Source organism: Apodemus sylvaticus, chromosome 9 (genome assembly GCF_947179515.1).
Source record: "Apodemus sylvaticus chromosome 9, mApoSyl1.1, whole genome shotgun sequence".
Lineage (NCBI taxonomy): Eukaryota > Metazoa > Chordata > Mammalia > Rodentia > Muridae > Apodemus > Apodemus sylvaticus.
Window position 1 is genome coordinate 41,764,848 of NC_067480.1, and position 16,005 is coordinate 41,780,852.

General features: G+C 39.1%; 1 protein-coding gene across 1 annotated transcript in view; it reads left to right on the plus strand.

The window, feature by feature from the left end:
* The window catches only part of Abca12 (ATP binding cassette subfamily A member 12), a 172,881-nt gene that overhangs the window by 94,207 nt on the left and 62,669 nt on the right, over positions 1-16,005 (plus strand). The window contains exons 14-20 of the mRNA XM_052191827.1: positions 464-585; positions 3,003-3,176; positions 5,693-5,857; positions 6,159-6,369; positions 7,845-7,984; positions 8,861-8,980; positions 11,384-11,474. Coding sequence (XP_052047787.1) covers positions 464-585; positions 3,003-3,176; positions 5,693-5,857; positions 6,159-6,369; positions 7,845-7,984; positions 8,861-8,980; positions 11,384-11,474 — 1,023 coding nt within the window. The remainder of the gene's footprint in view (positions 1-463; positions 586-3,002; positions 3,177-5,692; positions 5,858-6,158; positions 6,370-7,844; positions 7,985-8,860; positions 8,981-11,383; positions 11,475-16,005) is intronic.

Below are 16,005 nucleotides of genomic sequence, written 5' to 3' on the forward strand. Positions count from 1 at the left end.
GATAAACTATTTCTTTCAGAGTTCTGAAACAAATGAAACACAAATATCTTATAGCTGATTTATCAAGTCTATCTTCAAATTGACACCATCATATGCTCCTAGATTAAAAAGCATTTTGAATTTTAGGTGATGGTTTAAATCAAATGGAGACGTATTTATTTAGTGCATTATGTGATCAAAGTCTGTGAAGAAACCCTATTTTCCTTGGATCAACCTTGGGTTGTGGACACCTGAGAAAAATTTACAACCTAGAGCAATCTGTTAACTCAAGTTAATGGCATCATAAGTACAAAATCTAAATCAGACAGAGATAGATCTTAAAGATGCAAGGCTTGCCAAACATCTGCTTCTGGTGAGGCATGCATGTTCAATACATGTTAATCTAGAAGTTATGTTAGTGTACCTAAAAACGGTGGCATTAAAACTGACATGTGAACTATGTGTGTGTGTGTTTTCTTCACAGGTCAATTAATAGAAATGTTTAAAAACATAGACTTGCTGAAAGAAGATCTGAGGGCGATAGGGATGTCCAACTCAAGTATCGACAAGCTGCTGGCCATTCCCATCCCAGACAACAGAGCTGAGGTAAGGGTTCATGGTTGGATTTAAAGACAGCTTGTAGTTTACGTGGCACTTAGTACTTTTAGTACTTAAAACCAAGACACCAGGAAGTTGCATGTGATCCTGATCAATTTTCCATGCAAACAGTAAAAGTCTAAATCTTAAGTGAAGATTGAAGTATTCTGTACTTGAGTGTGTATGTGTTTGCACATGCATGTGTGAGTGTGTGTGTTTTGTGTGTGCACTTGTGTTTGCACTTGTGTGTATGTGTATGTGCGCATATGTATATGTGAGTATGTGTGTTTGTGTACTTAGGTCTATGTGTGTTTCTGTATATATGTGTGTGTATACATATGCATGTGTGTTTGTGTGTATGTGTTTTGTATGTGCATGTGTGTGTAGTTGTGTATATGTGCATGTGAGTGTGTTTGTGTACATAGGTTTCTGTGTGTGTGTGTGTGTGTGTGTGTGTGTGTGTGATGGCTGGACCTACTACTAAATTACATCCTCAGCCTTAGAAAAGAAAATTTGAAGCAACGTTCTTATGTTTCAATGCTTTCTATTTATCCTTGCCTTGCTTGGTTTTGTTCCACAGTTTTCCTTCCCCAGACCCTACAAAATGTTTTCTTAAACTACCAGTAATTGTATGCACTATTATAATATCATTACCTGATTTTTTCAAGGATATAAAGGTCAAACTTCCAAATCCAAGTTAGGGGGAGAGCAGAGAGATATTTACCCTTTGCTGTAACAAAACTGGAACTCAATATTTACTTCTACTTTTTTAAAGTCCCAGGGAGAGACTTATTATATTTGATAGATGCTGTCATTGGAACTATGGAAAAGTTTGTGGTTATAGTTAAACTTTTTTTGGCTGTGAAAATAAATAATGTTATTTTCTTCTTAGCTGATAATATAGTTTTCCACTCAAAATGTCTTGTTTTTTATCCCACTTCCAAAGCCATTGTCTGGAAGTGTCATAAAAATTTTCCAAAAGAACTTCACAGCTTATGGCTGCATGCGACAGAGTGTGTCGTTTCTAAGCACTGCTCAGTTATTAACCAAAACTAGATTAAGTTCATGGAAGGTTCCCTCTGGAAGATGTTTAAGTTGCTGCTGTCACTGTGATTAGTTCCCTACAGAAAACTTTAAACTGCTCTGCCTCTGCTTTTCTTCCTTCCCCCCTCTCCTGGCCCTGCTAGCAAGTAATACCCACCCACCTGCTCTGTTTGATCTCGCTTTTTGCTCATTTGATGCAACGCTGTCACCTTTGTAATCAGGTGCTGGGCTTATGAAAAGCAGAGCCATCTCAGTATACAGAAGCCTAAGTAGAGAGCACACAGTCTAGTTGGTATTTTAAAGGAGAAAATGTTTTACAACCTCAATCGTCATTGGCTCTCCTCCTGTCTCTATCTGGTATCAGTAGAGATGACAGCTTCCCATTGGCCTGCCTTCTCCTCTCGCGCTCCAGTGTGTATGCATGACTATCTAGGACCTGCAGCGAGCAATTAGTTTGTAATTCTGGACTGCCTTTTTTCCCTCTTCCTCTTTCTTCCTCTTCCTTCTTCCCTCCTCCTCTTCTTTGATCTTCATCTCTGAAGCTATTGAGTAAGCAATCATCAAATGAGATGCTACCTGAATTAAGGAGGAGTAAATGCTTAAAATAAACATGACTCTTAAGCTAACCATCCCCACCAGATTGACTCCTAACCACTTATTTATTTATTTATTTATTTATCCATTTATTTATTCATTTACTCATTCATTCATTATTGTTGTTTTGTACCCAATTGTGCAAGAAAAACTCTGCTTTTCTTCATGAGTTTCTACCTGCCTCTTTCCCCCCCATCACACTTCCTGTGCTTTCTAGTGAGCTATAGGTTCTCTGTAGTTTTATTAATAGTAATTGGTGCCTTGTACACCTGGTGAGGTTTATCAGTGATTAAGCATTTGTGGCACAAAATTGAGGACTGGAGTCAAATCCCTAGAATGACCTAAACTCATGGTAAAGGTGTGATGTCTTACCCATAATCCCAGCATCAGAAGGTAAAGACTGGGGAGTCTCGAAGTAAGCTGGGTAGCAAGAATAGCATATCTATCAACGAGGTCTGACTTTGACTGAGAGACCTCGCCTTGTTGAGTAAGGTAGAAGGATGAAGGATGATTTCTGACAGTTTTGGTCACCTGTGTGCTCACTCATCCCCACTCATCTGTGTCCATGCACATACAAAGATACATACACACAAGCACACGCACCGTACCCACATGAAAATGGATAAAGAGGAACATATAGTGGTTGATGCTTTGAAAGAGTTCTTTTATTCCTAGGGACCATTTCTAAAATGCAGAGCACGCTCACACACACCAACAACTGCCTTAAAGTGAACAGGGGATACTCAAATAATTCACAACTGAAATAGTTTTCTTCCTCTTATTCACAGATAATTTCTCGTGTATTCTGGCTGCACTCATGCGATACGAACGTCACCAACCCCAAACTGGAAGATGCTATGAAGGAATTCTGCAAGTTGCCCCTTCCAGAGAGATCTCATCAGTCTTACCTCATTGGAATCACCCTTCTGCACTACTTAGACATTTACAATTTCACATATAAGGCAAGTTGCCACTGGCGAATGTTTCCACTTAGTGTAAAAAATTTATTGGCAGGTGCTGTTTATTTTAGAACAAAATAAAATTCCTAGCAGAGATCATGTATTGCAAATGTGGGCATTAGCTCAAGAATGAAACTACTGACCAAGCTTTATCAATGTTTACTCTGTATATCTAAATCAAGGTAAAAATAATATAATATCACCATAACAGAAAATCTATTATTATTTCTTATATTTCAATAAGCATTATTTAGTACAGTGAAAATAAAGATTGGGAACTGGAGAGATGGTTCAGTAATTAAGAAAAATGGCCATTCTTTCAGAGGACCTGAGTCCTACTACCTACATGGCAACTCAGAATCTGTAATTCCAATCACAGGGGCGCTGTGATACCTTCTGGATTCTGCAGGCACTGCATACTGCTACATAAACATACTTGCAGGCAAAATACACACACACACACATATACACATATACACACACATAAATAAATAAATAAATAAATAAAATTATCAAAAGAAAAGGTTAAAAAATTTTAAGAAACATTGTTTAAAATCACAAGTCAAAAGTACACACTGAGAAGATTTTTTTTTTAATGCAAAAATATATAAGACTCTTTGGAGGTGTTTCCAATATGCAAATGTTTGCATTTCCTTCATCAGTTTAGTAAGAAGCAGCCATTATTTATGGCCATGCTTGTCCTGGAGAGGAGTGAGCAAAACTCTGCTGCAGTGAGCAGATGTGGAAGCGCTCACTCGCCACAGAACTAAGAGACAGTACAAGCTGGAAAATGGAAGACATTTCTCTACCAAAGTCTGTACTGAGTCAAAATTGCATACATATTTTTTTCCATTTATTTATTTATTTATTTATTTATTTATTTATTTATTTATTTATTCACTTTATATTCTGATCACACTTCCCCTTCCCCTCTCTTCCCAGTCCTGCTCTTACAGATCCCTCCCTCACCTCAATTACCTCCTCTCCTCTTCAGAGATGGGAAAGCCGCCCTTGGGTACCACCCCACCCTGGACATCCAGTCACAGCAAGATTAAGCACATTCTTTCCAACTGAAACCCAACCAGGCAGGCCAGTGAAGGGAAGGGAATCCAATGGCAGGCAAAAAAACTGAGAAAAATGCTGTTTTCCCCTCTTAAATATTAGGAAACCGAGAGGCTGAAGGGATAGAAATGTTTTAGGGTTAGTTACGGTTTGCCATGTTCTGCGCGTGCGTTTCATGTCACTCTTGCCCATGCTATATCCCTATAGCACTCCTGCATCCCGTCCCAACACCTCCCAAGCAGCAGAGTGACCCTTGAAAAGTGTCACCTTGTGTCACCACTCTCATTACAAACAGCCAGTGGTTTCCATTTCTTCCCCCTGTGCCCTCCCCCCCCCCCTGTTGGAAATCCCCGTGTCCTATACCAGAGCCTTATGAGCTGCACACACTCCCCATTGGGAATCATTGCCTACTCAGCCATCCGTAGGCCCATGGTTACCACATGGGAGTGCAGTGTCACCCCAAAGCACAGTTTGCAGGATCTGAAGAGTGATAGTTCACCCTGACCACTCACCCTGGCACTTACCCATTTCCTTGTACATATGTATCTTCATGGCTGAGATCTTAGCAAAGAGGCACTTGCACATGGCCAGCTCCATAGCTGAGTGTGAATGAGTGTGTGTGTGTGTGTGTGTGTTGGTAACATTTTTGGCTTTGAATGCTCCAAAGAGCTTTCTTTCCCAGAGACTCACACATCTTTTTTTTTTTTTTTTTTTTTTTTTTTTTTGGTCTACCTAGAACCTATTTATTCTTTTTATTCTTATAGTGCTTAGTTTACTTTTTACTTTTATTCATTTCTATATGTGTAATTAGGAACACAGTTTTCAGAGCAAAAGCATGCTCATATGCAAGGCATTGCACAATAGATATTTACCATTCTGACATTGAGAATAGCTTATTCGGGGGCTGGAAGGACGGCTTAGCGGTTAAGACCATGTTGTATTCCCCTAAAGGGTAACATTTCTATCCTCCCTTGCAGAGCTCAAGCATCCAATTTGGGCAGTCTCAAATTATGCCTTTTGTATCAGTCAAATTAATCACATGTATCTGGTCTGTCTATCTGGCTTCTTTCATTTACTATAGTATTTTCAAGTTTGGGACATGTTGTAGCATGTATTGGCATATTTTTTTGGTATGTTCATATTATATTGCATCTTAAAGATAAATTCAGGTGGATTGTTCCCACTCCCCACCTGTAAGGGGTTGTGAGGCTGTTGAAAGCAAAATCCTTATAAAAGTTTGTATACCAGCCTTTCTGTGGATTCATGTCTTCCCACTGCTTGGGTGACTATCTAGAAATGGAATGGCTGGTTTGTTTGGTAAATATCTCCATTTGGCTGATCAGTAGATGTTCCAAAACATTTCACCAGGTGGCTCTTCTGTTTTCTAATCTTACTAAGTATCCACGAGGTTCCAGTGCCTCCACATAAATCATTCATTTTCATTCTCTTCCCTTTAGGTGTTTTTCCCAAGGAAAGATCAAAAGCCGATGGAAAGGATGATGGAACTTTTCATAAAGTTGAGAGAGATTCTCAATCAGTTGGCTTCCGGCACACATCCACTGCTGGACAAAATGAGGTCCCTGAGACAAATGCATCTGCCGAGAAGTGTTCCCTTAACACAGGTAGAAGAGTCACTCAGTAATGTCCTTCCTAAGAAATAATTCCTGTCAGGCTGGCTTTTATTTAAGATTGGGTGCAATGAGTTCAGCTGCCGATCTAGCACACGGAAGACAGAAACTTAAAAGACGAGAACCTCACACCTTGGCCACATCTGACACTTAAACTAGTGAGGGTTGTCATTCTCTGTTTAGGTTTGCAATTCACACTTTTAAAGAAATTATGGAAACCCTGAGTGCTACCCCTTCTTTGTTCTGTGAACGTAGCTCCGGGAACATTAACAACTCTTTGGATGTTGTCTCACAGGCCATGTACAGAAGCACCAGGATGAACACACCAGCGGGATCGTTCAGTACCATCTCCCAAGCTCTGTGTTCCCAAGGGATTACCACCGAGTACTTGACCTCCATGCTGCCCTCTTCCCAGAAGCCAAAAGGCAACCACACCAAGGATTTTCTCACTTACAAATTAACTAAAGAAGAAATTGCTTCAAAATATGGGATTCCTTTAAATGCTAGTAAGTGTGCCTCAAATTAGGTCTGATAATTATTCTTAATGACAAGAGCATTACATGTTCTGTCGCCGCTTCTCATTTAAATGAAGTATTAATTTTACCTCAGAATAAAAATAGCACAAACACTTGTGCAGGACTCACTTCGTGTTCTGCCTGTTAACCCATGCCCTCGTCACAGCAGCCCCGTGAAATAATGTCGATCCTGTTGCATCTTGCTGAGGGGGCGTGAAGCCCAAAGATAATGACCTGACCAAGGTCACTGAACTTGGAAGTTTCGGAGCTATTGGGTTCTCTAAATGACAGAATGTAGGGTTACAGATCACTTTAGTACTAGACATGTGCACCAAGAAAGGTATATTTGGTCATTGTGAGAACACCATAACAACCTAGCGTACCAGCCTCATCATATTAGGTGTTGTTATTCTATAGGGCTCCACCATATATATGTGTGTATATATGTGTATATATATACATATATATGTGTGTGTGTACATATATATACATATACACCTACACATATTATATACATAAATATATATAAAACGGGATATATTTGTGTATATATACACATATACATATACATGTACAAAAATATCACATACACACATATACATACATATACATATACATACACACACACACATATATATGTATATATATACATATATATATATATATATATACACCATCATTGACAACATTGTTGTTGGCCTGCACAGCTCTGTGGGTCTGTAGGCTACAGCATCTCTAGGTCATAACTATGAATTCTTGCCAGTATGTAATGCAAAAGCTTGTTTTAAATTTGCTTGGGTCAATATTTTCCCTGACTTTCTGGCATTAGATGTTTCTATGGCATACGGCAGAGCTGTGTGCGTGCAGCTGAGCATAACTGTTTAGTGGCATATCACAGCCATTCATTTGATCTATAAACTTTGAGATGCAAAATGTGATCTGAGGAACTCTTCCAGGTGATATATGGATGTTTAGTATAGCAATTGGGTTGGCTCATTCACTCGTCTTTTTATTCGTTCAACAAAATCTTATGAATGCCTCTTAGGTCTCTGGCTCCATTCTGAGAGTAGGGTTTTGCATATTTTTTAGAAAATTAAGTGGTGGTAAAACGTTTATGTTAGAAGCAGTTCTGAAATATGGTTTGAAATCTTTGTATTTCTTCTTGGCAAAATGCCATCATTTATTCTAGGCTGGCTTATCGGCTTAAACTTTCACGCCTAAAGAACAATTATTACTCGGCTGTTTTACATCAATACCAGATGTCTCATATCTGTTACCAATGTAGGAAGTGCTAAGACATAAATTTTAGGCTATATAGTTTGTATACATTCTCCACGAATAAGTAGATTTGGAATGTGTGCCTAGAAATGTTTGCTTGATTTTCCTCTAAATTATAATGATTGTTGTATATTAATTGTGTATATTAATTGACTGATGGATTATTTTTTCTTGCTTTTTATTTCCAGCACCATTTTGCTTCTCCCTTTACAAAGACATCATTAACATGCCTGCTGGGCCTGTGATTTGGGCCTTCTTGAAACCCATGTTGTTAGGAAAGATTTTATATTCACCATATAACCCAACTACAAAAGCCATTATGGAAAAGGTTTGGTTGTTAAATTCAATGTGTTTATGTGGGGTTCTGTTTCTGTTTTAACGTAGACAGCTCCTAAATTTATTTTAGATGATTCTGGCTTATGTCTTCTCTGCCATCGTCATTGCTTATGGATTTGGGAAGCTCTTGGCATTTCCTTTCTTTGGCCCTGCTTAGGTACGCATGGCATCGGATATAGGTGATGACAGGTGGGAAGGAGCTCTTGGTGAAATGAACCATATGACATTTGGGGACAAAATTAGATACAGCTAGAACTCAGACTTTTCACTGAATCTAAGAATGCCAAAAAGTTTTCAATGAATGTCAAATGTTAGAAGCATATATAAAAATCACAGCATGCTTGGCTGCATTTTTATTTTAATAGCTCTTATCAGATTGGTTTCCTAAATGGCTGTGATATACATGTTCCCAGGAACAAAAATCGGGCACATCTCTCTTTTACTGTTTTCTAACTAAGAACACTTAAGAAGACTATCCTCCCCATGTGTGTGAACTTGCCACTATTTAATATTGACATGTCAAATTTGACATTGGTAAAAATGAAAATCTGTGAGAACTCCGTAAATCCTTCCATTTTGATCACAAATTCATGTTGGATATGAAGCAAGCCCTAAATTACCAAGAATTTTTCATAAATAATCTTGGTCCTTACAAGATATATAATTTGAAACTTTGAATACATAGAAATAATCTGACAATAGTTCTCTCTCTCTCTCTCTCTCTCTCTCTCTCTCTCTCTCTCTCTCTCTCTCTCTCTCTCTCCACTCCACCTTTTAATGCTGTTGTTTTTAATGTACCAAAAAGTCTTATATTGAAATACATGAAAATACAAATTTACCATACCTCTCTTGTTTCTTCATTGTTAAGTCCAATGTAACTCTGAGACAGCTGGCGGAATTAAGAGAAAAATCTCAGGAGTGGATGGATAAGTCACCAATCTTCATGAATTCCTTCCACCTGCTAAACCAGACAATCCCAATGCTCCAGGTATGGGATCACTCTGTCATACACCTTATTGGGAATTACAATTCTTTGATATTTTAATCACCTTGATTAAGTGAAGATAGTAACTTAGCATCCATATTCAATCAATCAGAATAACCTCCTCTCCAGAGACAGGGTCTGAGACAAGACAGCAGACTTCTCATTCGCATTTATAACCCTGCCCTTTGCTCTAGATGTTTCTGCCTCTTGTCTCCTTTACAGGTGCGAGCTCTTACACACAGATGTAACTATAACTAGTGCTATAGTCAGTTATTAAATGATTATAATTAATATGCTATAGATGTGTTTAAGTCATCTCTCTTTTAAATTACTCTTTAGTAGACAATGTGTTTGGAATTTCTAAAGTATTAATATTCTAGAAAGCATTCAACATCAGGAGCTCTAGGTGAAGCATGCGGCATAGATTGTACACAGGGTGCCCTCATGGAAATAGATGGGTAAGTGTCTTAAATTCAAGTGTTTGCAAAGAAGCGAAAGGTACATCTAGAAAAGAAGTTCTAATAAATGGCCTCTTACAATTCAGTACTCACTCACTCTAGGTGTCCATGCCAGGGTAGTTACAGGTTTGACGTCGCAGCCCTTTGCACTTTGGTTTGAAAAGCATGATTCAGGATTCTTGTAAAAAGAAGCAGTCTCTCCCGAAGATGCTGAAAACAGTGTAGGGAAGTGTTCCAAGCAGGAACAGGACTTCTGACAACTGAAGGCCAAGCAACAGGGCTAGCCTGTAATCAGCTGGCAAAAAAGAATCTGCAGGAATGATAGTATTCAAGAGGAAGAGGAAGTGCAAGCTGCAAAGAGATGCCCCCTATAAAACTGATGCGGCCCAAGAGTATTTTGGAAAAAAAAATCCTTTCTTTACCGTCATGCCGTGTAAATGAAACCCAGAAGGAATGACTTGTTTCATGAATGTTAGTCAGGAAAATCATGCCTGGAATCTGCTTTCTTCGGTGTGTTTTGAGTAACAATCAAACATTTATAGTGCAAATTAGAAAATAAATATAAAAACATTAATATGCTTGATAACTATAAAATGAAAGGCATTTTTTTAATTGAACATGCTCCCCTACAATGTACTATTTAATTTAACAATTAATGAAATAACTATTCTAAGTTCAACTACTCATTTACAGTGGATCTTTTCTAGCAAGTCTCAGATAGCAATGTTTCTTGAATAGGATTTTACTGCCCTATCTTTCCTCAGTGGAAGATTGCTCTTTTCTTCCTCAATCCCCATCCCCCCAAAATAGTTTTATCTATGGAGAAAACAGCCCACACACAGTATTTTATTAAGGATATTTTTGTTGGCTAAAGTGCTGAATTACCAAAGGACATGCATGGTATACAACAACAGTTCCAAAGTGCAAAATTTATTAGAACCTCTGTGACCGTCTTCACAGTGGGATTATCAGCTAACTGAAGTATCTTTGCACCAGAGAAGGATTAATTACTACTCTCAATTCTCAAGGAAAAACTTAGTTCTGTAAATGCACAGAAAGTTTGACATTGGCGGCATGAGCAGATGACATGGTATTCAATCCAAAGGTTGCTTCACAGTACGGAGGCGTTGGGTTCCATCATTAGCAAAAGTGCGTGCACGTGCATGCAGGCACGCATGCGCACATACTCGACAAGAAGCTAGAGGGTAGATGGTAATAATAGTGCTACTTTGAGGTGCGGTAAAAATCTTCATAGTGTCTGGCTCACCGCGGAAAAAACGCTAATGATGACCACCTATGTCCCTTAGGTCTGAGGCCTTAACATTTCCAATAAATTATTATTTTAAATTATCAGTGTTTCAGTGGACTAGGTTGGTTTTATTGATGCATTTTTCCATGGCCACATAGTTGTTGCTGTTCAGGGTAGAACGGTGTTACAATAATGGACACTGACATTTCTGATTAGTCATTTATCCCCCACTTCACAGAAAGATAACTTGGAGCCAGAAATAGGAGGCCTCGCAGCTGGGGATGAGAAACTAGAATACAAAACAGCTGTAAGGTCAGACTCTATGCAGACCTTGTGAATGTCACAAGCTGACTTCTTTTTAAACCTCTGGAGGATGAAATACACCTTGAAACACATTATTTATAATATATGTTTAAAAGGAAATCATTTATTAGCACTGAGAAAAATTCTATTTAATTGAATACAATTCTCTGATGTTAAAAATAATTATGGTCCCCTCAGGGCACTTTTAGAAATCTGAGTAATTTGTGTTAAAGACAAAAGTTCATTCTTTCAAATTGTTGTGCGCCAACCCACAAGCAGGTACATTAATAACGCCCAGTGGTGTCTGCATCTTTGTTCCAAGGTTGTGTTCGGAGTGACAGTGATTAGACTTGTTTTCTGCTCATATTGAAACTGGTTCCTATTATTAATTTTTAGAATACTCTACGGAACCCCTTTGTGCAAGTTTTTGTGAAGTTCTCCGTGGGACTCGATGCTGTAGAACTCCTGAAGCAGATAGACGACCTTGGTGAGTTCCACAGCGCTGCATACTCTCATTCCCTCTGCACGTCAGAATTGGGGGAGGCAACCCAGTGCCCCATGCCCGTGAGATAACATCTCTTTTCCTCTGTCTTTAGCTCTTTGATAGTTACTGGGAGAAATAGGGACCCTGGATATGTCTACAGACACCTTCTGTTAATTAGTAATAGGGATATGTGAACCCTCATGGTGGACTTCATTGATTTCATAGCAATATACACGATATAAAGGCAACTTTTACTCCAATCACAGGAAGGCATAAGTAAGGTGGCACGTTTTACTCCCCCCCCCCCCCTTCCTTGATAACTCAGTGAGAAGTCAGTCCTCATGAGTGTGAGAACGTGAGGTGATTTCTGGCAGTGCTTAACATTTGATCTCCACTGGCCTCATATCACTGAACGTAACTGGAAAAGGCTATAGAGTTAACAAAGGCAAGCACTGGAGACTCAAAAGGAAATAAGTCTAAATCAGTATTCAAGGTTCGGGCTTCCTCTCAGGGTCATGTGAAAGGAACAGGCTTCAGAGAATCAAAGGCAGCTGTCTGAACTTACATATTTCCTCTGCCAAGTCCCCACCTTCAACCTAAAGGCTGCAAGACATCTAATTCAGGCTGTGTCTGATTCACGGTTGCTATGCAACCCGCAAGGATGAGGAAGGGATTGAGAGCATCAGAAGTTGGCAGTAGCAGAGCAAATTCCCTCCTCCTTCCCAGCACCTCTGGGACCCAAATGACTCAGGTGGTAAGCCAGTGGGAAGGAATTATGTCTATATTTGTATGTAGCTGTATGGTGTGTAATTATACATATTTGATGATAGTCAACCCAATTTGGTTAAAGAAAGGTATTAAGGGATTTATTTTCTGAAAGTAAGTGGTAAGTCACCATTTGATAAAAATATCAGGGATAAACTAAAAAGTTCTTAAATAAATATTATCATTCCTAACTTTTAAAATAGGAGATGAGACTTAGAATTTAAAATCAGATTAAAGTAAGTGTAACAGTGAGCCTAGCTTGCTTGAAGGCCTAGGTTTGATACTCAAAATGATTGTACAAACATACACACATGTGCACAAATACTTGCACGCATATGCATACATATGTATATATGTTTATGTGTGCATATATGTATACATATATACACATATATACATGTATATATACGTATATGTTTGTCACAAAGACTTGTGTTATAATTATATATGTAAGGAGTATATAGTTAAAACTTGCTGCCTCTCGAGAGCATCTGCTTGTGCCCATGCACTAACAGGTCTAGAGACTCCTTCCTTGTTATTGTTGATTTCCTATGTCTGCTGAAGGCACAGTGTTCAATAACACGGCCCTTCCTTACTAGAATCTCCATCAAGTAAAGCCTTTTATGTTAAAATGTATGGAGAAATGTATTTAGGGAGTTGCCCTCTGTGAGAACAAGGACTTATTATGGATAAGGTAAGGGACCTGTTTAGAAGGATTTATGATAATCACAGCTCAGTCTTCATAATGATCAACTTAATAAAAACTTAATTGGCCAAATGATTTGTTAACTTATGATTTTTGTATTTACCCTTGGTCCCTGATGCCTTCCTCCCATGGAATCTTACAACTGAAGAACAATTAAATCCTCTTTCTTCCAATGTAATTACTTAAAATTAAATCTTGATCATATTGTCTAGGTTAATTCAGATATGAATAGAGATGAATCGCATAAGACTGTATTGTTTACTTATGACAGTGGTACTGGGAATCAAATCCTGGCCTTTGTGCATGCTAGTCAAGTGCTGTGCCTCTGACCTGACTCCTAAGATTGTCTATTGACAATATAAGAGTTTGCAAGTACATCTTTAGGTATCTAAAATGTTTCTATGGTCCCGCTTCTTGTTTCAAAGAACTTGTTTTATTTTAAATTACATGGATACAAGCATGCCTCTGTGAGTGTGTTTGCACATAGGCAGGTACCCACGTTGTCTAGAAGAGGGTGTGTTAGGCCTTCCAGAGCTGGAGTTGAAGGCTGTTATGCGCTGCTTGAAGTGGGTGCTGGAAACTGAACTCAGGTTTGCAAGTGCTTTTAACCGCTGAGCCATCTCTTCAGCCTCTCTGTTGTCTAACTTATATTCTGTATAGACTTTCCTTCATTTAAGATTTGTAAACAGCTGAAGAGATGGTTCAGTGGTTAAGAGCACTAACTGCTCTTCCAGAAGTCCTGTGTTCGCCAGGCAGTGGTGGCACATGCCTTTAGTCCCAGCACTTGGGAGGCAGAGGCAGGCAGATTTCTGAGTTCAAGGCTAGCCTGGTCTACAGAGCGAGTTCTAGGACAGCCAGGGCTACACAGAGAAAGCCTGTCTCAAAAAACCAAACCAAACAAACAAAAACAAACAACCCTCCCCAGAAGTCCGGCATTCAATTCCCAGCAACCACAAGGTGGGGGGGGGGGGGGATGTACGGCATTTTCTTTTTCTTTTCTTTTTTTTTTAATATTTTTATTTTCTATATTCTTTGTTTACATTCCAAATGATTTCCCCTTTCCCGGATCCCCCCTCCCCATATGTCCCATAAACCTTCTTCTCTCCATCCCTTCTCCAATCACCTCCCTCCTTTTTCTCTGTCCTTATATTCCCTTCCAATGCTAGATCGATCCTTTCCAGGATCAGGATCCTCTCCATACTTCTTCATGGGAGTCATTTGTTATGCAATTTGTGCCTTGGGTATTCAGGACTTCTGGGCTAATTAATATCCACTTATCAGAGATTGCATTCCATGTGTATTCTTTTGTGATTGGGTTATTTCACTTAGGATGATATTTTCCAGATCAAACCATTTGCCTAAAAATTTTGTGAATTCATTGTTTCTAATTGCTGAGTAGTATTCCATGGTGTAAATATACCACATTTTCTGTATCCATTCCTCCTTTGAGGGGCATCTGGATTCTTTCCAGCTTCTGGCTATTATAAATAAGGCTGCTATGAACATAATGGAGCATGTGTCTTTATTGCATGCCGGGGAATCCTTTGTGTATATGCCCAGGAGAGGTATAGCAGGGTCCTCTGGAAGTCTCATGTCCAGTTTTCTGAGGAACCTCCAGACTGATTTCCAAAGTGGTTGTACCATCTTACAGCCCCACCAGCAGTGGAGGAGTGTTCCTCTTTCTCCACATCCTCGCCAACACCTGCTGTCTCCTGAGTTTTTTACCTTAGCCATTCTGACTGGTGTTCATCTGGAATAACAAAAACCCAGTATAGCTAAAACTATTCTCAACAACAAAAGAAATTCTGGGGGAATCAGTATCCCTGACTTCAAGAAATACTACAGAGCAATAGTGTTAAAAACTGCATGGTATTGGCACAGTGACAGACAAGTGGACCAATGGAATAGAATTGAAGATCCAGAAATGAATCCATACACCTATGGTCACTTGATCTTCGACAAAGGAGCCAAAAATATCCAGTGGAAAAAAGATAGCCTTTTCAACAAATGGTGCTGGTTCAATTGGAGGTCAGCATGCAGAAGAATGCGAATTGATCCATTCTTATCTCCATGTACTAAACTTCACTCCAAGTGGATCAAGGACCTCCATGTAAAACCAGACACACTGAAACTAATAGAAAAGAAACTGGGGAAGACCCTTGAGGACATGGGCACAGGGGAAAAGTTCCTGAACAGATCACCAATAGCTTATGCTTTAAGATCAAGAATTGACAAATGGGATCTCATAAAATTACAAAGTTTCTGTAAGGCAAAGGACACTGATAAAAGGACAAAACGGCAACCATCAAATTGGGAAAGGATATTCACCAACCCCATATCTGATAGAGGGCTAATATCCAATATATACAAAGAACTCAAGAAGTTAGACCTCAGGGAACCAAATAACCCTATTAAAAATGGGGTACAGATCTTAACAAAGAATTTTCCCATGAAGAAATTCGGATGGCCGAGAGGCACCTTAAGAAGTGCTCAACATCATTAGTCATTAAGGAAATGCAGATCAAAACAACCCTGAGATTTCACCTTACACCAGTCAGAATGGCTAAGGCTACAGTGTTCTTATAAATACAAAAATCTTTTTTAAAAGTTTAAAAAAGTAAATAAATAAAATAAAATTAATGTAAACATTATTTTGTCCTAAGGTATAGCAGTGAATTAGTTAAACTGCTTTGACTCCCAGCAGGTTGCATGCACAGACACACACACACACACACACCAGCTAATTTTGTATGTCCTGACAAGCCCAATGTCTGGGCACTTCTAAACTTTCCTGCCCGCCAGCACACACTTCCCTCTGGTATTCCTGACTTTACACCTTCTAAAATCTATATTTTATCTTTGTTGCCCTGTTGCCTTCTGGGCAGCCCCCTAATAGGGCCACATTCCTTTTCCACCTACATTGTTGGCTGCTTTATGTCCTGCAGCTCTTAAATCTGTTCTCTCCCCACTCCCCAGTCATGGTAATATTCCTCCTCTTCCTCCTCTTCCTCCTCCTCCTCCTCCTCCTCCTCCTCCTCCTTCTTTTCCTCCTCCTTTCCCTCC